Genomic DNA, 26,130 nt, shown 5'->3' on the forward strand with positions numbered 1-26,130 from the left:
CTCACTTTTTCAGCTTAACACAACTTCTTAAATATAACAATGAGTCTCAAAACTACTTTACAAGACTGAACTTGTTAACCTTTTTCAAATACAGCATTATTTAAGTGCCCTTTTTTATTTTTACAGATAAAGATCTATTTAAATTATTTACAAAATGTATTATTCATTCATTCATTTTCTTTTCGACTTAGTCCCTATATTAATCTGGGATCGCCACAGCGGAATGAACCGCCAAGTTATCCAGCATATGTTTTACGCAGCGGATGCCCTTCCAGCTGCAACCCACCTCTGGGAAACATCCATACACACTCATACACTACAGACAATTTAGCCTATCCAATTCACCTGTACTGCATGTCTTTGGACTGTGGGGGAAACTGGAGCACCCGGAGGAAACCCACGTAATCGCGGGGAGAACATGCAAACTCCACACAGAAACGCCAACTGACCCATCCAAGGCTCAAACCAGCAACCTTCTTGCTGTGAGGCGACAGCACTACCTACTGCGCCACCGCGTCGCCAAAATGTATTATATATTCATTTATCAGCTGCTTTAAATCGAAATTCAAGAACATAAACTAAGAGCAACAGATTTACTGGCAATATTTATATTTATTTTTATTTATTTATCACCCAGAGCTATGCTGTGTCATGGAGCACTAAACACTAGGATATCAGCCACTATGAAACTATAAAATATTTTTTACTATTAATTTCCTGTAATAAAGCTACATTTTAAGCAGCAAATCAGATATTTCTTAAACATTTTTTCTAAGTAAAGTCAACAAACCTCTTTAAGAGCAACAGATGTACTCACTTTTTTCAAGTTAACCCAACTAATCGCTTTATTACAGTTAGTTTGCTGGAAATGTTTATATTTATTTATCAGATGTTTTTATCTATATCTACTTACAGTATAATTGCGTACAGCCCATTTTGAAAATGAATATTTTCCCAATTTCTCAGTGAATATAGCCAATGTATTTTGGTGCATTTAAACAAAACAGATTTATTAAACAGATAGATTTATTAAACTTATATTTTAGTCACCAAACATATTTAGAAACTGAAAGATAATACGATTAAATTCAAGCAAAACATTGCAAAAACAAAATGACAACAAAATTTCAACTACATTTTTTTGCTTCTCTTGATTTTTCCTCTTTTTTAAGTTTGTATTTAATATTTTACTATAACATAAATTTGGCTCCAGATTTGGCTTCAGTTCTGATTAATCTAATGCATATGCACGAATATAATATTGTAAAGCTTCTAACTAAAAATATGAATTTAAAAGATATTTGAGAGGGGTGTACTCATATATGCTGAGCAAAGTATTTATAACTATGACTATCAAATCTATTTTAGAAGACTGAACTTGTTAACCTTTTACAAATATAGCATTATTTGCGCAGTTTTTTATTTTTACAGATAAAGATTTATTTAAATTAGCTACAAAATTAATTATTAATACATTTATCAGCTGCATTAAACGAAATTGATGAACATAAGCTGTTTATTAAGGAAGCAATAATGCAAAAAGGTTTAGCAATAAAGTTTAACGTACTACAAAATAATCTACAATAAGAAATTGGCTCATTTTCTTAATTTACAAGCTGTAAAATGTTCATTACATTAATTATCGCCATCCTTTATCCTCTCAGAACAGTCTAAAATGAATGCAACTAAATTCAGAAGCATCACTACTGACTACACAGCATTATATACACAGCATCAGATGGACACGTCAATGTAACTTAATCTAGCCAAACTTCAGCTTCTAATAATGGCTGTAAATAAACTGGGTGTGTGAAAACAGTCCTATAGTTATTAGTGTGTGATTTCTAGGAACAAACACAGCGAAGAGCCAATAAGAAACGGCGCTGCAATGCTGTTGGGCCTGTTCTGTAACACTGTGTTCTTCTATGCATACATTCTTCTTCAGGATAGAAACGAGGAAGGGAGGGGACTGAAAACGACGCTGATTTGCATATAAGATTATTTGCATACAGGAGTGATGACAGCTACAGGAGCCTGCAGGGGTAAATCTGGACTGCACATGCAAATACAGGTAAGACACAAAGGGAGGGTTTTTAAACAAGCCGCTGGTGTAACACCCTTCAGAGATCTTCTCAAGTCAATTCAGTTCATATTGTATCATTTATTATGACGACATATAATCTAATGTATTATATATAAACTATGACTAAGCAGTCAAAGCTCCTGGTCTGATGTTTGGAATGAATTACTCATGAATGAAATGAAGTGGAATGTCAAAATATCAATAGAATTAACTACATGATTGTCATCATGATCACGCGCGTGCAGAAATACACTCATAACTCAGTCATGTACCATAGCATACGCACAAATACACCTCTTTTCTCACAACAACAAGAAAAAAAAAAGGAAATGATTTGCATTTACTTGAAATGTTTGAGGAAATAGTGGGTTAAAGATAGCTTTTTTACAGTAAACAAACACACTTAGCCATGATGCAATGCTAAATAAAATTTGATTAATTACGTGCAGATGTTTTAATCATACACTTCTGTTTTAATGTTTTACAATGCAAAAGGATACTGTTTAAATGCCATCTGAAATGTTCTCCTAAAATGAACATTTTTTATCAGCCTCCTAGGTTTATGTTCAGTTATTTCCATTTAAAAGCAATGAAAAGAACTTATTCGTCACTGTAAAAGTAAAATTACACAGCCTACACACAGGAGTCGGAGAAAAATGCTAATTTTAGGAGAAAATATCAAACGGCTTTTAAAGGTTTTTGCATCTAAACTCTTCAAATACTAATTTTGAACACTGATAACTGAATATTTGACTGTGAGACTACATTCATTCATTCTTTTTCCTTTCAGCTTAGTCCCTTTATTAATCTGGGGTCGCCACAGCGGAATGAACCACCAACTTATCCAGCATATGTTTTACACAGCGGATGCCCTTCCAGCTGCAACCCATCACTGGGAAACGCCCATACACTCTCATTCACACACATACACTACGGACAATTTAGCTTACCCAATTCACCTGTAGCCTATGTCTTTGGACTTGTGGGGGAAACCGGAGCACCCAGAGGAAACCTTCTTGCTGTGAGGCGACAGCGCTGCTAGTACCCACTGCACCACTATGCAGCCATTAATGGAATAGTTAAGCCCAAAATGAAATGTACTCATCGTTCACGCACCCTCAAGTAGATGCAAACTTTTAGGAGTTTCTTTCTTCAGTTATTGTTAAAAAGTGGATACCTTTAACAATATTGGGAACTGGTAGCTGTTAAATTCCATAGTATTCTTAGCTCCTACTATGGAAGTCAGTGGTGGTTTCCAAAATATTGCAAAAAATTTATAAATGATGACAGAATTGTCGTTTTTCGGGTAATAATATAATATGTGTGTGTATTATATATTTATTATACATATACGCATACATAGAAACAAAACTATACAAAACAATTTTGTTACTTAGATATGAATAAATAAACTTTATTTATTAATTCATTTTCCTTTGGCTTAGTCCCTTTATTAATCTGGGGTCGCCATAGCGGAATGAACCACCAACTTATCCAGCATATGTTTTACACAGCGGACGCCTTCCAGCTGCAACCCAGTACTGGGAAACATCCATACACACTCATCCACACACATACACTCCGGCCAATTTAGTTTATTCAATTCACCTATAGCGCATGTGTTTGGACTGTGGGGGAAACCGGAGCACCAGGAGGAAGCCCATGCCAACATGGTGAGAACATGAAGACTCCACACAGTAATGTCAACTGACCCAGCCGGGACTCAAACCAGCAACCTTCTTGCTGTGAGGCGACAGTCCTAACCACTAAGCCACCGTGTCACCCTTAGATATTTATATTTATATATAATTTATAATAATCTAAATAAAAACAAACAATTTCGGAAATATATGCAAGTGTGCATTATATATATATATATATATATATATATACACATCTATATATACATATATATATATATACATATATATATCTATATATACATATATATATATATATATATACACATATATATATATATCTATATATACATACATATATATATCTACATATATATATATATCTATATATACATATATCTATATATACATACATATATCTATATATACATATATACATATACATACATACATACATACACATACATATATATATATATATATATATATATATATATATATATATATATATATATATATATATATATATATATATATATATATATATATATATATATATACACACACATAATAAATACACACAGTACATACACTTAAATTATGTCAAAACAAACTTTTACTTTGGATGCAATTAGTTTTTCCCCAGCACTATCTATAATTAATATTTTTAAAGATTTTTTTTTTACATTTATTTGATAGGACAGTAGGATGACAGGAAATTAATTGGAAAAGATATGGGATATTAGATATGGGATAAAATATATAATTTTTTTTTAAATAGGGATTATTATTTAATTTTAATTTTTCCCTAAACGTGTCTGGGATAAGTTTTGCGTATTAGGCTTTGATTTATTGTAAAATCTTGAAAACAAATCTCAATAAAGACATGTTATAACAAGAATATTATTTAATCTTGTTTTTTGCTAACACTTTAAAATAATGGTCTGTTAATTAATGTACTTACTAACACTTACAAACAATTAATAATACATTTATTACTGCTTTATTAATCTTCATTACTGTTAGTTAATGTTAACTAAGCACAACTTTTAATTTTAATAATAATAATGCTAGTAATTAATGTACCTACTAACATAAACAAACAATAAGTAAAACATTTATTACTGTATTTAATCTTCATTAATGTTAAATAACGTTAGTTTATGTTAATTTAGTGCATTAGCTAACGTTAACAAGCAAAACTTAGCATTTTTAAATGCAATACTGAATGTTTAAATATGATTCATAAATGCTTTACCAGACTTTTCATACTCACTATTGTTTGTAAATACATTTACTAAGATAACATTAATCATTATTCTAAAGTGTTACTGCTTATTTTAACGGTCATCGTCTACTGTCATAACAACATCTTGACATTTACTAAACATTTACTAAACATTTACTAAACTGCAAATAACTGCATGAACAAAAATGACCAAAAACTCAACATATTCCATTGCATATATGGAATATATAATAATATATCACTGTAATCTCACCTCATGGCTACATTAGAACCATCAATGACTATGGGTCTGAGTGCATCTTCGTCCTCCACCAGCTCCTCCTGAGTGTTCATCACTGTTGCTACACTCTGGTTTTTGGTGCTTCTGACTTTACCAGAACCATCCCCGCGTGAAACCAGCGTTGGTGAGGCTGTAGAATCATCTTTATCCTCTGGTTCCCCAGCAGCCTTTATTAGCTCACCCAAAACCTTGTTTGTGTCCGCATGAAGCCCGAGTTTCAGGAAAGCCGCGCGGACCTGCGTCTGGGAAAACCCCAGCTTGAGAAACAGGTCGAGCTGAGTCTGAAACTCAGAGCCCAGTTCTGAGGACTCTTCTTGTGTTGGACTGGGCTGACAGGGGTCCATATTAATGCTGGAAGACACAGGAGGTTTGTACGGAGACGTGGATGCTGATACCCATGCAGTGGAAGGGTTTATGTCAAAGGTTTTAGATCCGACACTGGATGGCCAAAGGGAATCCAAATATAACTGTAATGTGGGGATGGTGCTAATTTCAGCACTCATCTCTTCCTCTGGAAAACCGTCTTTGTCGGTCACACCTGTTTGGAAAAAAATGTAATGCTGGTGAATTCAGAGACTTATTTACAACCTGCTTAGATGACAACATCTGGTACACAATTTAAGTTTAATTAACTCAAAACGACTCTAAAAGTGTTCTTATATTAACACTTATTTATATAATAATGCATTTTATTTAAAAAAAATAAACATTTATGGTGATTACATTGATAATAAATACATAAATTGGGGTAATTTGGTTTTATATTCGCACATTCAGACTTTCTCCTTTATAATATCATTTCAGAGAAGTATTCTTTGCCAATTGTAAGAGGAAATCACATTAGCAGCCAATGACTATCAAAGTACACAATTGTTCAGTCAACTTAATAGTGCTAAATTGTTTCGAAGTCATGTGATTATATGCGATTTCTTACATTATATGTGATTTCTTACATGTGATTGTAGACCCAATATTTAAAACAATATAGAGACTTTGACACAAGTTTTCACTGTTCGACAATGAACGAATGTGCGAATATAAAACCGACTTTACCTCAATAAACCACTGATTTTATGGTAAAAACAACCTGTCAAACTTATGTACAGGAATTGAAATCTTCAATTCTGAAACTTCAGGTTTACTGCCATCATTTGTAGGTCATATAACTACTTTAGTCCTAAATCTTTGTACTTTTAAATCACTTTACTTCACTGTTTAGATTCACTTTATTCGAGCGCGCTCCCGCATTCCAGCACACACACGGACGCGCTTTGCTCCTTTACTCAACTTCATCAGTTTGTTTACAAAAGTTATATAGATTTTTACTAGATACATTCACGAAATATCTACGACTTGCTATTTCGCTTTCATAAATGTCAACGTCAACTAATAGTAAATCAACATAGCGTGACTACAGCTTTGTAAGCTAAACTTTTCTGAGGAGATGAATAACTAACGTTACGGTTAAGTTTCAAGTAACAAAAATAATACGAACCTCTACTTCATCTGTGTTCTGAGCCGCCGTCTTGTTGTAATTAACCCAATGAGCTCGTAAGCTACCTTTCTGTTGAACTCAAATCAGCAAAATACAGCAGACAGTATCGTCACACCTTTATTAAAGAAACCAGGAAGTCAAACATTTGCTGACGTCACGGAGAGTTGTGTTTTTTTTTTTTTTCTTATTTTTTCCTTGTGTTCACCCGGCTGTTTCAAAAGGACATTGAAAATGGCACATTTTAAATGCCATTGTTAGTGTTCTGAATATGCAAACATTAACAAACCGCCCAAAGCAGTATCTTAAATTCGCGTCGCCATTTTAATTATCTTGCAAACAGATTGTTACGTTTTGTACGTATTGTGGTTTTGAAGAAATTGTTTATTATTTGAATTAAATGATCCATTTTGTGTTTATTTAACCTGCTAATCCTTTGTAAATATGGTAAATAGGCCAAAGTTTGAACGTTTTACACGTGTCAAATGCACAATACTGTTCATTTAAGTTCCCATTAGAGTCAAAAGTACGTCATATCTTTGAAGTCATATGAGATCTATTTCAACTTCCTCTTTTTCTTTCCTAAAAAAAACAGAAGTCATCAACCAATACTGATCTATAGAAACTAGTGCCTACTACAGGGAATATTGTAACCTTTTTTAAATGACGCTTTTTTACAAAAGTTAACCCTACTGAAAAAAACAGCTTAAACCAGCCTAGCCTGGTTGGCTGGTTTTAGCTGGTCGACCAGCCTGGTTTTAGAGGGGTTTTGGCCATTTCCAGGCTGGTTTCCAGCCATTTCCAGCCTGGTCTTAGCTTGTCAAATGACCAGCTAAAACCAGCTTGACCAGCCAAAACCAGCTATGTCCAGCTTAAGTTGGATTTAGTTGGATTTAGTTGGATTTTTAGTTGGATTTAGCTGGTCATTTTCCAGCCTGACCAGCTAAGACCAGGCTGGAAATGGCTGGAAACCAGCCTGGAAATGCCCAAAACCCCTCTAAAACCAGGCTGGTCAACCAGCTAAAACCAGCCAACCAGCCTAGGCTGGTTTAAGCTGGATTTTTCTGCAGGGAATTGATTAACTTGAGGTCAAGCAGATATATTTATGTATTACAGTTAGGGTAATCATGTTATTTAACTCTCCTATCCTGTCCCATGCTATATATTTTTTGACTCTCATGGAAACTTTAGCTATTAGTTCGTCACAGAACTGGCAGCAAAACTTTTTTTACACATTTCATCTGATTGATATTAACTTGGGGTCATAAATACAAATGTCAAGGGAATAATAGTTACACAATCTTGTACAATTTGCTATGTGATAAAATAATTTCCTTTGTGGTTTGGAAAAAAGGGAAACCCCTAAGTTGAACACTGACTCAGACCACAGCTAACGGTTTTGATCGCGAAGACTCCTCTGTCTGTCTTCACAAAACAACAAGCTATTTGTACTTGACAAACAAATAAATGAGGACACAATTCTGCAATGAACTGAATGTTTAGGCATTTTATTTGGCTTACAGGATGGTTGTGCTGTATCAGTGTTGACGTTTTCAACATCAGCATGTGGTTTATTCCATGTTTAATCCACTAATAAAGGAGATGGTTGTCGTTTTCGATGAACTTTGCGACATTTTATTTTAATGATTTTTCTACGTCTTGGTTTTTTTGTATGTTCTCCACCCCCTCCATCATCTCCATGATGAGTATGTTCATCTACCTCATGATGAGTATGGTCATCTTCATGATTGTGAGTATTGTCATCTTCATGATTGTGAGTATTGTCATCTTCATGATTGTGAGTATGGTCATCTTCATGATTGTGAGTATGGTCATCTTCATGATTGTGAGTATGGTCATCTTCATGATTGTGAGTATTGTCATCTTCATGATTGTGAGTATGGTCATCTTCATGATTGTGAGTATGGTCATCTTCATGATTGTGAGTATGGTCATCTTCATGATTGTGAGTATTGTCATCTTCATGATTGTGAGTATGGTCATCTTCATGATTGTGAGTATGGTCATCTGCTTCATGATGAGTATGGTCATCTTCCTGATTGTGAGTATGGTCATCTTCCTGATTGTGAGTATGGTCATCTTCCTGATTGTGAGTATGGTCATCTGCTTCATGATGAGTATTGTCATCTGCTTCATGATGAGTATGGTCATCTTCATGATTGTGAGTATGGTCATCTGCTTCATGATGAGTATTGTCATCTGCTTCATGATGAGTATGGTCATCTTCATGATTGTGAGTATGGTCATCTTCCTGATGGTGAGTATGGTCATCTTCATGATTGTGAGTATGGTCATCTTCCGGATTGTGAGTATTGTCATCTGCTTCATGATGAGTATGGTCATCTTCCTGATTGAGAGTATGGTCATCTTCATGATTGTGAGTATGGTCATCTTCATGATTGTGAGTATGGTCATCTTCATGATTGTGAGTATGGTCATCTTCCTGATTGAGAGTATGGTCATCTTCATGATTGTGAGTATGGTCATCTTCATGATTGTGAGTATGGTCATCTTCATGATTGTGAGTATGGTCATCTGCTTCATGATGAGTATGGTCATCTTCCTGATTGTGAGTATTGTCATCTGCTTCATGATTGTGAGTATGGTCATCTGCTTCATGATTGTGAGTATGGTCATCTTCATGATTGTGAGTATGGTCATCTGCTTCATGATTGTGAGTATGGTCATCTTCATGATTGTGAGTATGGTCATCTTCATGATTGTGAGTATGGTCATCTTCATGATTGTGAGTATGGTCATCTGCTTCATGATTGTGAGTATTGTCATCTGCTTCATGATTGTGAGTATGGTCATCTTCCTGATTGTGAGTATGGTCATCTTCATGATTGTGAGTATGGTCATCTTCCTGATTGTGAGTATGGTCATCTTCATGATTGTGAGTATGGTCATCTTCATGATTGTGAGTATGGTCATCTGCTTCATGATTGTGAGTATGGTCATCTGCTTCATGATTGTGAGTATGGTCATCTGCTTCATGATTGTGAGTATGGTCATCTTCATGATTGTGAGTATGGTCATCTTCATGATTGTGAGTATGGTCATCTTCATGATTGTGAGTATGGTCATCTTCATGATTGTGAGTATGGTCATCTTCCTGATTGAGAGTATGGTCATCTTCATGATTGTGAGTATGGTCATCTTCATGATTGTGAGTATGGTCATCTGCTTCATGATGAGTATGGTCATCTTCATGATTGTGAGTATGGTCATCTTCCTTATGGTGAGCATGGTCATCTTCCTGATTGTGAGTATGGTCATCTTCCTGATTGTGAGTATGGTCATCTTCCTGATTGTGAGTATGGTCATCTTCATGATTGTGAGTATGGTCATCTTCATGATTGTGAGTATGTTCATCTCCTTCAAGATGAGTATCTTCACCTCCACCATCATCTCCACCAGTATTTTCACCTCCTGGAGTAGAATTGGGTAAGGCAACATCATCTTTGCTACTTGTGTCATCTACTAGCTTTGAGCCCTGTTCTAATTTCCCATTAAAATTGATGATTGTTTCAATGACCTTTGGACCAGGGAAGTCCATGGCAATAATTCCCACACAATTTGGTCTACTGGTGTCCCCTTTAAGATCCAGGAGGTAATCGTCAACTGGTTTATTCAGTGTTTTTGCGATTTCAAGCGGGTCCTCTGATTCTCCTTTGGCCCCGATGTATGAGAGCCGCATCTCCTGATCACAGTTTTCTGAAGCTAACTTGATGTTTTGTCTCATTTGCGTTTCTTTTGCATCTCCATCCAGTTCTGTTATTTGAATAGGAAGTCCTAATTTTAATGTTGAACTTTGAATCAAGACTATCTTGCCTCTCACCTGGCCCATTGTTGGAATCTCATTGTCTTCCCACACTTCACTTTTTTTACGGTTTAACTTTTCAGTGACTTGAGCAACAGCACCCTCATCTGGGGTGATTCTTAGCAACACCGTCTCTGAGTCTTGCTTTGCAAGAAATGTCAGCAGAGTTTTCAAGACATAAGAAAGCGTCTCCGATTCCTGAACTCCTTCAGAACCATCATACTTGATGGTGTTTGAAGACACAGACAATTCAAAAAAGCGAACGCCAGCATCCAGCTGGTTGTGCAGAACCCACGATTGAAACCTTGGTTTGGACGTTTTTAAGTGTTTGCTGCTTTGGTGTGTCCCAGGGATTGATATAGATGACAGAAGCCTGCTATCTTCTAATTTCTCCATCCACTTGTGCTTAATATACTTGCGGCTGAGGGATTCAGAACTGCTGACATGTTTTTTAGCCTCACAATTGCAGAGCAACACCCTGCAGGATACACAAAAAACAAAACAGAGGAGAATTGAATTCATCATGCCAATACTTTACTCACAGATCCAACACATCTATATGTTTTCTTTTCTCATTCAGTATTACTTAACTTACACTATGAATACAGAAAAGTACTGAAGGTTCCCCATTGTTCCTATAGCTTCCTTCTGTAACGCCTTCTAGGGGAAAAACATTGAACATTGCTACTGTAAAACATTTAATTTTTTCAAGTGCAATCATAAAATTCTTGAAGATCACCTTTAAATGTGAGCAAAATCCAGACTTCAGTAGTTCCACATGTTAAAAGAACAAGAGTTTCCCTGCTAAAAGTTAAACATTTGCATTTAGTCGCGCATGTAACTTTCCAAGCAACAAATATACTTCATAAAGCATTATAGAGATTGGTAGTGTGAGTAGGCTACTTGCCTGACAGTCCAAGAATCGGTGATGTTAGCAGTCTTTACTTTTGTCATGTACTTTACATCTTTAACAGATGCAGCACTACAGCATTTGACTTCATTTGCCTATACAGTGCATGTAAAATGAAATAGTTTGCATCTATTCGCTATGAACAGATGGTGTATGAAATTAATAGAAACCTTTATAACTGACAGACGAATTCAAGTGCAGTAATGCTGCAAATTGACCATGAGCAGTATAGTGGGCCTATTTTATTTAATCAGACCACAACACTGTACTGTATGTAAATTAGGAAAAGCAAAACATAATCATTAGCCAAAACAATTGTTAGCTGTTTGACTTTTACTTTCATCTGTTGAACACAAGAGAAGATGTTTTGGAGAAAGCTGGAAACTGGTAACCATTGACTGCCACAGTATTTGCTTTTCCTACAATGGAAGTCAATGGTTACACGTTTTCATCATTCTTCAAAATATCTTCATTTGTGTTCAACAGAATTTTAAAAACATATACAAATTTGTAAGGGAAAGTAAATAGTAAGTAAAAAATGCTATTTTAAAATCTTATATTTTAGGGTAGCATCAACTTTATTTCTGTAACTGGAACAATTCAATAAAACAAAACATCATTCAAATGTTTAAATTACCTGAGAAAAAAGTACACAAAAACAAGATGTTTCTAAAATTAGGCTAATTAACGACATCATTAACGCACGACGCATGCATTAAATGAGATCTATTTAAAAAAATACCAAGGAATAAGTAGTTATGCTAATAATCCTGCGATGACAGGTGTTTGAGAGCGCGCGCGCGCACTGGAGCAGTGGGTCAGCGCGGTATTAGGTGACGTCATAATGCCCCGCTAGAAGCGCTCGCTTATGATGTGACCGTCTGAAGAGAAAGCGAGAAGAAAATGAACTTCAGCAACAAATTTGTGTAACCAAAACGTACAAAAACTACTTCAACATGTCTCAAAGAACTCTTCCTTTGCTCATTATAAACCTCGGCGGAGAAATGATCTACATTCTGGATCAGCGCCTCCGAGCGCCGGATGAAAACGATGAAAAAACTCAGAGAGGTAACCAACAGTAGACTACAGTATAGCTGCTAAACGAACAACTCCTGCTATAGAAAACTACCAACAACTACATTAAATAGCCTTGTGTTTCGTCACATTCATTTATGATAAAACATTTAGAGTAGATAATTTCTTATATCTCAAAATAGCCTAGAAATAAAGTGCAGATAATAAAAACTGAAGCCACATTGATGGTTAAACAGTCTTAGTCAGGTGTTAATCATATTGAAACTATGGTATTTTTAGTCTTTTTTGTATATAATATATAATATAACCAATTGATCAAACAAGCTGTCAGCTTTCATAGGTATTTTTGTATATTTGTGTACTGTGAGCACACATTTTTGAAAGGCCTAATACAATTTTAAAGTTTGTTTTAAGGACATTTTGTACACAATAACCTGAAACTTGAAGCAAAATCAGTAGAGAAACACAAACCAGAAGTAAATAAAACACTGAAACAAGCTTTCAACTAAAATCTTATTACATTATTTTAGTTTTTATCCTGAGTAAATATATATTATACTAGCAGAAGGTAGTTTGAAAAAGCTTCATGTACCATGTTTAATAAATGGAGGTTCATGTCTGTGTTGCAGGCTGTTGGACAGAGGATGACAGGAAAAGAGGTACACTTACTTTTCTTTCTATTTGTTATGTTACATTCTTCAAAATTATTTGCAAAGATGTAGATGATTGTTTAAAACAATAAAAATAAAAATACGCCTAATAGAGTTCAAAAGCTATATAATAATGCAAAAAATAGATCATAATAAATACACTTTACAATTCAAAATAAAGCATAAAAATGACTTTATCTCATCCTCCAGACAAAACAAAAACATAAATAACTATAATAACATATAATAAAATTAATCATAAGTTCTATGTCTAGTTCTTAACCAAATACATAATAATAATAATAAATACACTATTAAAAATTCAATAACAAAACAATGATAACAAATGCTTTTATGTTACTGTAAATTATATCAATAAGTTATTCAAGTTTCAACATTTTTTTAAGTTATAAAATATTTAACTTTTTTTTTTTTTTGTCAGAATGACTGATGTAATTTGAGATAAATAAAAAGTTAATTTAAACAAAAACAAAAGCAATTTTTTAAATGGGATAGCACACCCAAAACTGAAAACTTGATCATCATTTACTCACCCTTCACTTGTTTGACTTTCTGTTGAACACAAATGAAAATATTTTGTTGAAAAGCTGGACACAGGTAACCATTGACTTTCACAGTATTTGTTTTTCCTACAATGGAAGTCAATGGTTACAGATTTTCATCATTCTTCAAAATATCTTCTTTTGTGTTCAACAGAATAGAAAACACAAAGATTTGTAAGGGAGAGTAAATAGTGAGTACATTTTCATTTTTGGGTGTAATATCCCTTTAAGGCAGCATAATGGAGCTTCTACCCATTTTTTCTGTCCTTTTGTGAGATGTTAAAGATTTTAGCCTTATCTTAATATTTCTCCTTTCTCCCTCATCTTTCTCGTTCTCTTTATGCAGTTATGAATGATATAGTGAGCACTATGTTTAGTAAAGTGTTTCTGGAGGAGCTCTTGCAGCCGCAGGATCTGTACTCTCACCGAGCCCTGCGGACAGTGTTAACTCGGATAGCACACACATCTATTATGCGTCTCAATCCGGCAAGCATGGACAAGGTATGAACCCACCTTTTTTCATTACAGAACTCACTTCAATACAGTTATGCAAATGTCTAAAAGTCTGTATCGATAAGACATTTTATGCATTGCTTTTTTATTGCCAGCATTAGACCAGCTTATAATGAAAATCATAAGCGTAATCTTCCCTGATTAAACTATACATACTGTAATTATTATTTAATTATTATACTGTTTTTATATACTGAATATTATATAATACACAATATTTTATTATTCATTCATTCATTTTCCTTCAGCTTAGTCCCTTATTTATCAGGGGTCGCCACACTGTACCCCAACTATTCCGTTTTACACAGCGTATGCATATATAGCGGATGCATGCATATGTTTTACACAGCGGATGCCCTTCCAGCTGTAACACTGTAGTGGGAAACACTCATAAATACTCATTCACACACACACACACACACACACACACACTATGGCCAATTTAGTTTATTCAATTCCCCTATAGCGCATGTGTTTAGACTGTGGGAAAAACCGGAGCACCCGGAGGAAACCCACACCAACACGGGCAGAACTTGCAACAGTCAGTGACATTAATAGTAATACAATCATAGTAATACTATATTAAATATGACTTGAATGCATGCTTATGTGGCTCAAAAATGTTCTCATCTCTCTAATTCTGTTTTCTTAATGGCAGCTGTACGATTTGATGACCATGGCCTTTAAGTATCAGCTGGTTTTGTGTCCACGTCCACAAGATTTACTGCTGATCACCTTCAACCACACAGACGCCATCAAGGAACTGGTAAAGGATAATCCCAGCCTCGTTAACCAGATCAATGAAGCCCAGCGGCTGCTTATTGAGGTAAACTCCCACTGCATTGCAAAAAGTCAGACATTGTATTAACGTTAAAACAACACTTCAACTTGTTGCACCTAAAAGAATTCAGTTTTTTTTACTTATTTTGAATTAGTGTAGTTTGCATTAATAAATCATTTCAATTTAGTTTTTAAGATGATTTAATATTGAATTTTTATAGTGTTTCTCCAATCAAAATCCTGCTTTCAAATACTTTTTCATTGTGTACAAATAATGTGTGCGCTTTTAATCATTTTTCAAATACTTCACAAATACTTTATTTTAAACATAATAGTTTTATTAACTCTATTTATTTATCAGTTAACTTTAGCAACTATTTATTTGGTCTTTACTATGAAGACATACTCTTTATTGTGCAGGATAATAGTACTTTAGCAGCCTAAAGTACAATTTAAAGCCTTAATAGGCAAGTTAGGTTAGGTTTTTGACTCTTCTAAAGCATAAAAATATATTATGTTTGCGTGTATTTAAGAAACATGCTAAGTGAACATTCTTGTTTATCTGAAAAACAATGCTGAAGTCAGATATTCTGCTTTAAATATGTGCGTAACGCAGAACGTCTGTTTTTGTTTTGGTCTCTTTAACCCGCCAGTTTAATCAATTATATTTCAGCACCCTTGGTTGCCTTGTTGGAAAACTGAACATTTCGTTCATTCAGTCAGTAACGCTCTCAAAGCATGTGTCTGCGACCGAAATGCAACCTCCTGTGGACAGTTACAGACTGCGAAATTAGATGCAGCTTTAGAGTTCCACATGAGGTTATTAATTAGGAAATAATATTGCAAATGTAAACATTAGGTGAGCAGGTTACATTGTAATCCCTTCTCCCAACAACACGCTACGTGACCAGATTTGCAGTGATAAGCAATTTGGCTGTTTGCACCAGACAAAATACAACCGAAATTTAAATTCAGGCATTCAGAAGCACAGAATAGCGCACTCACTGCACTCCAACGAAATGGTGAGGTTTATAATCTAATTAATACATGTTAAACCTCTTTAACATTATTAAATGTACAGGCTAAATCACTGATGTGTGTTGGCTTGCAACAACTTCAATTTCAGACGGTTTATTTTATTTTCAAGATCTGAAGTGAATCTGCTGCTGCTTTCAGTAGTATGGCTGTAAATGTCATGTGAAATGGCATTCAAACTAACATTATTAGCATTTAACACAGAATAAAGCACATGAGGTGCACCTGAGGTGATCATTATCAGTTTATCCTGTTGTTCAGCTGCAAAAAAAATATAGAATAGTTTCTAAGATTTACATTTCAGGTGTTGGTTAGGACAAAAACTCTTTTAATATGGAAAATATTCCTCCTATCGCGTGCCGTTGCTTTTATTTAGAACAGAACTAAATCAGCTTTTAGGCTCGATAGTCAGGCTCGCTCCAGTTGGTGTCATCAATCTGGCAACCTGCGCTTGCGTGTGTTTTGAACCAGGAGTGCAATACCTAGTTCAACCACTGGGTGTCAAACTTACATACTGCACCTTTAATTAGGCAGGTCGCTATAGGCAACAGTGGTTTGTTCTGTAGACAATTGAAAAATATATATTTCTTAAGGTTTCTTAATATATATTTCTTATATTTCTTAATATTGACCATAAAAATTGCTTTTATTCCAGCCAAACTAACAGACATAAGCTTTTCTCCAGAATAAAAATATATAATAGAAAATCCACATCTCCGTTTAACATCACTTCGGAAACATTTGAGAAAAAGAAGTTACATGTCAAAATATTTTGCATTCAACTGTATATCACTACATCTCTTTTAAAAACTATTCAGGTTCATTTGTGCTTATGTTATGAAGTAACTGGAGATCAAGTTGCTTTTCTGTGGCAATGTTATTAAAAGGCTCTTCTTCCAAGGTATACACACCCTTATCCGACGGTGAGCTTCAACTCATCAGGCACACACTGCTGCTTCTCTTTCAAGATATGCAAATCAGGGTGAGTGAATGGTTCTTACCTGTGAGGTTTATCCTGAGTGTTTGCAGTGGAACGCTGCCAGGCCATACGGTTATATGCAAATCATCTCATGACATTTATGTAAGAACATTCAAGCTGGGGTGTTGCCAAGTAGTCATAATGAAACTGATTTCATGACATTTTCGTCAATCAGGTTTCAATCTTCTTGAAAGAAAAAATCCAGAATCCAAATGGGCACTTTGTGCTGCAGACCTCAGGGCCGGTGCCTTATGGACTTCAGGTTCCTGGTTTAATCAGGTAAAATGGACGAAAGGTTACAAATTTATACTATATTACAGTGTTTCCCAACCCTGTTCCTGAAGGCACACCAACAGTACATATTTTGGATGTCTCCCTTTTCTGACCTCTGGAGTCTCTTCTGATGTTATGATAAGATGATTCAGGTGTGTTTGATTACGGAGAGGTTGTAAATGTGGATTGTTGGTATGCCTTCAGGAACAGGGTTGGGAAACACTGCTATATTTTATACTAAATATACTATTAGTAGTAGATATACTATTCTAAACATACTATTTAATAGTAAATTGTATTATATTGTGGTAATTAGAAGTTTTTGACTGAAAAACACTGAGGTTTCACAGAAATAAGATCACATCCTTGCAGTCAATAATTCATTATATCTAGGTGATATGACAAAAATCTCACATCATATATACTGTTAACAATTTCCTGTAGAATCTACAGTAACTTACTGGCAGCAGTTCGCCAGCAACTTACTATAAATCAATTACAGCAAAAAATACTGTATTTAAATTCATTGCACAATTTATCTTGCTGTATATGTATATAGGTTCTGTAGAGTGGTGTAATCTTTAAAAAAAAGGTGGTGTACTATTACACCCGACCCAAATTTTAAATGAAAGTAGGCAAAGAAACGACGAAAGTCAATGTTTCTTTGATTGATTAGCTAGCCTTGGCAATTGGCTGTATGTATACAGTATGTAGCTTATATAATCATTTTAATACTGAATAAAAGCATCAATCAAGATAGTTACAACAATTTAGTTCACTTTTATTTAAGTTAACTCAATAGGGCCTGTGCATACATGGAAAGACAGCTTTTTAACTTACTTTCTTTACTGGCTTATTACTTTACATTTAATAGGTTCCTTTAAACATCAATTAGCCATTATTTTTGATTGTCACATTCGTGCATGCTTGTTTTAAACCAAACTATTAGGACTCTGTCCTCTGTTGTCACTATTATATACTAGTAGTTACCCTTTTAAATTGCATATTGTTACGTGATTTTATGATTAGCCTCATAAAAAATTTTTTTGTGTTTTACATATATATATATATAGTACAATTTCTGTAACTTGAATCAATTGTTAGTTTACATATATATATATATATATATATATATATATATATATATATATATATATATATATATATATATATATATATATATATATATATATATATATGTATGTATATATTAAACATATGTCAAGGACTAATTATTTTTAACATTAAGTATATATTCAGAAATCTACTCATTCATATGTGATCATATTTCTCACTTTACTTAGAATGCAAATGTTTGATTAGAAATATAGAAATATAAAATAAAAATTAAATATAAAACGCTTTTCAAAAAGCAATGATTACGGGTCCAACATAAAAAAATGTAAAATATTGTTGAATAAAATGCAAAATGTAAACTTTGTACTTTTAAGATTGCAAATTTCTCATGATGCTGTCGTTCATGTTTCTGTTTGCATCCCCGTATATGACTATATATTGTCATATTGCACACTCATAGAAAATCGTGTCTTGCAGGTTGTTTAATGCAAAAGGCAGAGAGGTGACGAGGAGCAGATTTCCCAGTGGAGGAAGCTACACGAGTGCTTTAAACCCAGGATCATTGGACCTCTATGGAGACAGGGTCACACTTCTAGGCACCAACATGTAAATATCAACATTAATAATTAGGGATTAAGGATGCTGTTACTAGAATAAAATACTAAATATTATTAATTGTGTATATATACAGTTTATTTAATTAAATTGTAATTAAAATATTTGATTCATTATATTGTTTCAATATATTAATAAGGATATAAAATATGTGGCCCTGGTCATAAGTGTCTTTTTGTTTTTATTTAAATTTTGTCTCAAAAAATTGTGTGTCTAATTTGAAATTAGTAGTTTGAACAAGCAGCAGAAATCTCTTTTAAGTGTGTAAAATTTCTATTTTTCCAACTCAAGAAATAATACTAAAATACAGTCAAATTGTTTTTGGTAATTTCGGTAAGCTTTCCATTGGTGTTTGGTTTATTTTAGGATAATATTTGGCAAAGAAACAACGTTAGACATAATATACGTGTTAAACATTATTAAAAATAATGCCATTTTAATAAAAGATGACTAAAAATTATGATTATATATGCAGATTTTTTAAAGTTCAAACATTAGTATTGTGTATTGTCAAAATAAATATAAAATAAATTATAAATAAAAACAAAATGGAAGAAACGTAAACAATAGTTTTATATTGTGTGTGTGTGTGTGTGTGTGTGTTGTTAAGCTTTTTTTAATCTAAATAAACACATGATGTGATTATATAATCAATAAAATACCTTTGTCTTTGGTATTATTCAAATTAATTTGCACAATTATATTATTATACATATGATATATTACGGTCTTATTAAATGTGAATAATTTCTGGTGACCTCTGCACAGGTACAGCACACCCTCACCTGAAGACATGAACCCGTCATCCACGCACACCAGCAGAGGGAAGCCAAAGCAGGTACACCCTCACTGCAGGCTCCACAGCAGATTCCAGGAGTACATCTCATACTGCAGTAAAACATACAAGAACATACATATTACCATTTTACAATGAGGTTTTATTAGTTAATGTATTTACTAAGATGAACTAATAATGAACAATACTTGTAGAGCATTTATTAATCATAGCTCAACATATATTAATGTGTTATTACAATGTTGTGCTTGTTAACATTATTTAATGCACTGTTTGTTAACAAGAACTAACAATAAATGACTGTATCTTCCTTAAATAACATTACAAAATGAATAAATACTGTAATAAATGTACTGCTCATTATGTATTCATGTTATATTCACTGAGAAATGTATAAGTTGTCACTTATGCTGAGCACTGTACATATTGCATTCTCATTTAGCTCAATACATTTCAAAATAAATATTTCTGCTCATATGCTTCAACGATTACAGTGCTACCTTAATAATCTATAGGAAATTAGCATGGGGTTTTATCATTACACCCCAAGGCTTTCTCACTGTCATTGCATTTTGTGTGAAAATCAGGCAGATTCGACACCCAATCCTTTGGCCACCGAGGAGCTCAATCTGCTCGCGAAACTGATGGGAGGAATGGAGGTGCAGAAGCTCTCCAATGTGGACGCTGGATTCAAAGTCAACCTGCTGGCTTTAAACCAGGAGGAGGAGAGCAGGTGAGCATTACTAATCCAAGCATAATCCTGCCACGTCCACACACAAGCTCTATGGCCTGCTTGATTTACTGTTGTGCTTTTAGACACACACACAAAACATTATTTTTGGTACAGCTCTTCTGCGAATAAATGCTATGTTTATGAAGGAAATACAGTCATATTTACTAGAGTATTACAAAAATAAATGGGACTTTACAATTAGGTTTTAATAGTCGATGTATTTACTAGCACGAACTAATAATGAACAATACTTGTGCAGCATCTATTATCATAGTTAAACATTTACTAATGTATTAATAAAATTCAATTCATGCTTATTAACATTAATGAGTTAACATGAACTAGCAATGAACAACTGTATTTTCATTAACTAACATGAACAAATACTGTATTAAGTGTGTTGTTCATTGTTTGTTCATGTTAGTAAATGCAACCTTAATTAATAATATTTATTAAGATCTTATTGTATAGTGTTACCTATAAATATTTTATTCGTTTAAACATACAGCTGCAAATAATTGAAAATAAAAAACAAATTAAAAGTCCCATTCAAAATTCTTTGGATTTAGCAGGTTTTGAGTCAAACGTTAATATTTGTTTTATTCTACAAAAGGTCCGATAACATGTTTTTACATTATCACGTGATAAAAATTCATTTTTATCCCCCCAGAAAATTTCAATTGGTAAGATTTACAAATGTTTTCAGATATTGTGATTGAAAATCAGAGTTATTTTTCCAAATATCGATTTCTTAAAACACTGGTATTATGTTATGTGAAAAAAAATACTGGAATGTCTGAAAACATTACACCTTTTTGTTGCTTACAGCTTTTCTCAGTCGCTTTGGTACATTTCTCAGATCAGAATTGAAATTTTGCAAAGCAGTAAGTGCACTTCTCAAAACAACGTGTACCAATAGCGAAACACCATGGATTACCTGCAAAAGAAAGTCGCTTGCTCAAAATCTTTCATTAGTTTAATACTCAAAACTAAATTTCTGTGTCAATGAATGTATCAGTGCCATCAGAATTAAAAGTCCATGTGTCATTGTTTACGAATAAGACAGTCAAATTACTTGTCATGTTGTCAATATAACTCTGGAGGGGTGTTCTGATGTAAACTATGGCTAATTTTATGGCTTTGTACTGTAATTTGTTGACAGATAATGTCATTGTGATACAAAAGGAAAAGCCAGCACTGCATAGCACAAAGAAAAAAACAAAACAAAAGTAAAATGTGAACATAGATCAATTGAGATGCACCTTCATTAGATAAAGTCAAGATTCACCTGCGAGAAATTGACCAATTGTATACAGATTTAGGAAAAAAAAGTCTAAAGGAAATGTATAGAAAAATGCATTATGACAAAGTATGACAACTTGTTCAGCCATTTTGAATGTAAAGCTTTATGCCATGAACAAACGAATAAATGTTATGCTGGGTGAGACTATTCAACAGAGACCAAAATAATACATTTTGACCAGCATGACATACGCAATTGATAATGTGGGAAAGATTAGAGAATTGCACATAATCATTTGCATGGATGTACGCAAGCAATTGCAACTTGTTCAGAGAAATGAGAAACTGCTTTTTTGATGAGCACAAGTGACTAAATAATGTGAAGATTAAACAAGTAATTTAGAGAATTTCAATTCTGATCTGAGAAATGGACCAAAGTGAAAAACTGTAATGCACAAACAAATATTCAAAATCAGTGTTGGGAATTTTTGTTTGAGTTATATTTTACATTATTATTTATTTATTATTCTTAAGCCCAGCAGAGATTTAAAAAAAACATAAATAGCATAACACATTAAATTGCTTAAAAAGTAACTTTTCTTTATTTAGTTACTTTTTATTCGTTTAGTTACTTCATTTAGTTACTTTTTAAGTCTTTTAAGAAGATTTTAATATGTTACTTTTAAAAGTAACTTTCCACAACGCTGCACATTTTTATTTAAATTTGCAAGAAAACGTCATCAGTAGTTTACAGAATAAAACAAGTGTGTTTTCTGTTTTATTCAATCCAAAAAAATCGTAAAACATCAAAGAAACGGAGAATTTTGACATTCGATTGTTTTTTCCATAGCTACACTGTAAAACCCGATAAAGTTAACTCTATCTGTTTGAGGAAACCGATTGCAGCTAACCATTTAATTTTTGAAACCAAATGGTTTGAGTACTGTTAACCTATATATACTGTATACTGAGTCATATACACATATATTATTCATGTTTATATCGTCAAACATTTAGAGTGTTAGTAACTTAAACATTGAATTGGGCCCAAACAACTATATACTCTACAGCTACTCAAATGATTTGGTATTGCTTCTAGCATTAAAGTTAAGTTAACACAAGGAAATAGAATTTATTCATTCATAAATCATTCAGTTTGAGTTCTGCTTGATATAATCAGTTTATGAGTTATCATAACTCTTTTTGTTAAGTCAAAGTTACTTTTTAAATAATTATAAGTTAATCTTATAAGTTAAAGTTATTTCATTTAGTGATTTTCACTGTTAGGTTTTACAGTGTATATATTTAAAATGTAAAAGGGACTAAGCCGAAAAGAAAATGAATGAATGAATGATATTTAAAATGTAATTTATTCCTGTAATGCAAAGTTGAATTTTCATAATCAATAGTCAATCCGTGAGACAAGATCCTTCAAAAATCATTCTAATCGAATATTTGTCGCTTAATATTTAAGCGGAAATCATGATAGCATTGAACGGTCTAGGGCAGTGATCACCAAACTTGTTCCTGGAGGGCCGGTGTCCTGCAGATTTTGCCTCCAACCCTAATCAAACACACCTGAACAAGCTAATCAAGGTCTTCCTAGGTATACTAGAAACATCCAGGCAGGTGTGTTGAGGCAAGTTGGAGCTAAATCCTGGAGGGACACCGGCCCTTCAGGAACGAGATTGGTGACCCCTGCCATAAATCATGACCCCTGGTCTAGGGTAATTAAAAAAATAGTCAAGATTTATTTCACTATTTATTTAATCAGCAAGGATGCATTAATTTAAAACATTTTTTTTCATTCATCAAATATTCCTGGGGACAAAAAACAAGGTTTTCTCAAAATATTGAACTTTTAACATTAAAAATAAAAACTATATAAATAATAATCAACAATTAGCACCACATCAGCATATTAGAATTTCTTAAGAATGATTTGTCATTGAAAACATCAGCATCAATAGGAAATCACAATTAAAAATTCATAGTAATAGAGTTACTTTAATTTACTTTGGTTATACTTGGTTATATTACTCAAATAAATGCTTCCTTTTAGCATAATCCCTTAATTATACTTAATTATTAACTTAATTGACCTACATTGAAGCCTGATTGAAAAAAAATAAAATAAAAAAAATAACAGACTAAAATTTTCATTGCTATAATAAATAACCAACTATCTTTGATTGCTTTTCAGTGGAACTTCAGAAGGAACTGATCAACATTCATCAGCAGTCATTAACATTCAAGCCACGCAGGTGTCACTCACTTCACAAAACCTTCTCGTATCCTCGTTTTGCTTTATTCTGTTGCCCAGGGGAGGATGTGTTTTTTTTTTTTTGCTACCAGTCAAATCTGTCTTAGTAAGAATCACAGGTTTCGCTCCAGGGCTTTTAGCTCATGATTTTAATTCCATCCAAAAGGAAGTTACCAGGAATTAAACAAGCAACCACATATTTGTATCTTCAAATTCAGATTTTTGTTTTCATTTTCAGATTTAATGTTTTATGAGAACAATCAGTACATCTAATATAACGAAATAAAATTCCAGGGTAGCACAGTGGCTCAGTGGTTAGCCCTGTCACCTCACAGCAAGAAAGTTGCTGGTTCGAGTCCCGGCTGGGTCAGTTGGCATTTCTGTGTGGAGTTTGCACTGGAAAAATCTTACACTGCAATATTTTACTTTCTGCGATTTATATTGCGATATTTCACAAGATAAATAATCAACTTAATAATTTTAGATTGATTGGGATGATTTTGTAGCATTTGCATAAAATATAATAAACAAGCTACAAGCAGAGATAAAGTAGAACAAATATACAAATGAAGGAGTCTAAAACTATACAGGTACAGAAATAAAAGAATCAAATGTACAATTAAGCTGTATATTAAGCGCAATTCATCTTTGTTAAAGCTACAAACGTAATGGTTCAATGGTTCATACTGCTTTAAACTTGTTTGAAATGTTTACAGAGCCCTTAAAATCACTTTTTACATTGTTCAGCTGAAATGACCCCGAAATGATCATGTGTGCTGAACAGTTGGAATCCTGACTCCACATTGTTCGTCCTGTGATGTGACTATTGCGGATTCACACATTGCGATATCGATGCTAAAATAACATATTGTGTAGCCGTACTATCCACCTTATTTCTTACATATGAGCCATTGTAACTTAAATGTGTCAAGACTCCCGATCTCATTCACTTCTATTAGTTTTTAGCAAAACAAAACAACTCATGCTGATTGATTTTGTAAACTGTCATTTTCATATCAGATTGTTTTAATGTATTTGATTGCCGGATGACAAGTGAGAAAGAAATAAAAGGCACAGAAAGAATTGACTAATCATAACAATAGGTAAACCGTGAAAACTCAAATAAAAAGAAAACAAAACAAAAGAAAACAAAACGTATATTCATAAAAAGTTAATAAAAAATCCATAATATTCCATGACGTGGACAAAAAATAAATAAATAATACTGATTTTAAATTATTAAAATAGACCTTTTAAATATCTGTGATATATCAGAAATTCCATCACCTGTGGAAACCCTGAATACCAGTGTAAAGAGACCACATTTATATATATATATATACACTATATTACTTACTGTATATTGGATGGATGGATGGATGGATGGATGGATAGATAGATAGACAGATGTATACATAATGGATGGATGATGGATAGATAGATGATAGAGTTGGACAGATGTATACAATACAGACAGACGGACGGACGGACGGACGGACGGACAGATGGATAGATGTATACATAATGGATGGATGATGGATAGATAGATGATAGAGTTGGACAGATGTATACAATACAGACAGACAGACAGACAGACAGACAGACAGACAGACAGACAGATAGACAGATAGATAGATAGATAGATAGATAGATAGATAGATAGATAGATAGATAGATAGATAGATAATGTATGGATGGATGGATGGATACAATATAGACAGACAGACAGACAGACCGACTGATTGATTGATTGATAACTTGTTGTGGTTGTTGTTAATAAAAAATTACCTTGGTATTACCAGGATGAGCTGGCCAGCACTGAACTGGCTCGCATAGCGGGAGAGTTTGATGAAGAGGGAAACCAGACGGAGGAACTGGGAAACAAGGGTGACGATTTGCTGGCCATGATGGATGAGCTCTAAAGGTCAGTTGCTGAAATCTGTGAGTCAGAAAACATGTGGCAGGTCTGAAAGGTCACAAAAAATATGCTAGGTTAGAAGATGCCTGGCATATTTACTTTCATAAGCATTATTAAGGACAAGCTGGAAGGTATATTCAGCTGTTATTGGTTCCCTTTA

At 33.6% G+C, this 26,130-nt stretch overlaps 3 protein-coding genes across 3 annotated transcripts in view; 1 reads left to right on the forward strand and 2 right to left on the reverse strand.

Moving 5' to 3' along the window:
* Positions 1-6,889, reverse strand: part of zc3h12ab (zinc finger CCCH-type containing 12Ab) — a 17,981-nt gene extending 11,092 nt beyond the window's left edge. The window contains exons 1-2 of the mRNA XM_056480443.1: positions 6,748-6,889; positions 5,226-5,790 (exon numbers count right to left, since the gene is read on the reverse strand). Of these exons, the coding sequence (XP_056336418.1) occupies positions 5,226-5,755 (530 nt within the window). The 5' untranslated portion in view covers positions 5,756-5,790; positions 6,748-6,889. The remainder of the gene's footprint in view (positions 1-5,225; positions 5,791-6,747) is intronic.
* Positions 6,890-10,039: 3,150 nt separating this feature from the next.
* LOC130247029 (1-phosphatidylinositol phosphodiesterase-like) lies at positions 10,040-11,390 on the reverse strand (the record flags this gene model as incomplete). The annotated part of the gene is made up of 3 exons (XM_056480210.1): positions 11,328-11,390; positions 11,184-11,248; positions 10,040-11,066 (listed from the first exon to the last, which is right to left on the reverse strand). Coding segments are annotated over exons 2-3 (1,062 nt in total), but the record flags the coding sequence as incomplete, so codon positions are not given.
* A 1,064-nt stretch (positions 11,391-12,454) lies between these two features.
* Positions 12,455-25,974, forward strand: oscp1a (organic solute carrier partner 1a). The gene is made up of 11 exons (XM_056480255.1): positions 12,455-12,566; positions 13,163-13,192; positions 14,093-14,247; positions 14,918-15,085; positions 16,976-17,056; positions 17,229-17,332; positions 18,881-19,009; positions 19,787-19,856; positions 20,402-20,547; positions 23,993-24,053; positions 25,855-25,974. Exons 1-11 carry the CDS (start codon positions 12,455-12,457, stop codon positions 25,972-25,974), a joined length of 1,176 nt encoding a protein of 391 aa, XP_056336230.1.
* Positions 25,975-26,130: the final 156 nt, after the last annotated feature.

This window comes from Danio aesculapii, chromosome 19 (assembly GCF_903798145.1).
Source record: "Danio aesculapii chromosome 19, fDanAes4.1, whole genome shotgun sequence".
Taxonomy (NCBI): domain Eukaryota; kingdom Metazoa; phylum Chordata; class Actinopteri; order Cypriniformes; family Danionidae; genus Danio; species Danio aesculapii.

Bases quoted from the DNA above. Each gene is read 5' to 3' on its own strand.
- oscp1a (XM_056480255.1), top strand. From the start codon at position 12,455: ATGTCTCAAAGAACTCTTCCTTTGCTCATTATAAACCTCGGCGGAGAA. The intron at 15,086-16,975 runs GTAAACTCCCAC...TCTTCTTCCAAG, and splicing joins CCCAGCGGCTGCTTATTGAG to GTATACACACCCTTATCCGA. The intron at 19,010-19,786 runs GTAAATATCAAC...ACCTCTGCACAG, and splicing joins ACACTTCTAGGCACCAACAT to GTACAGCACACCCTCACCTG.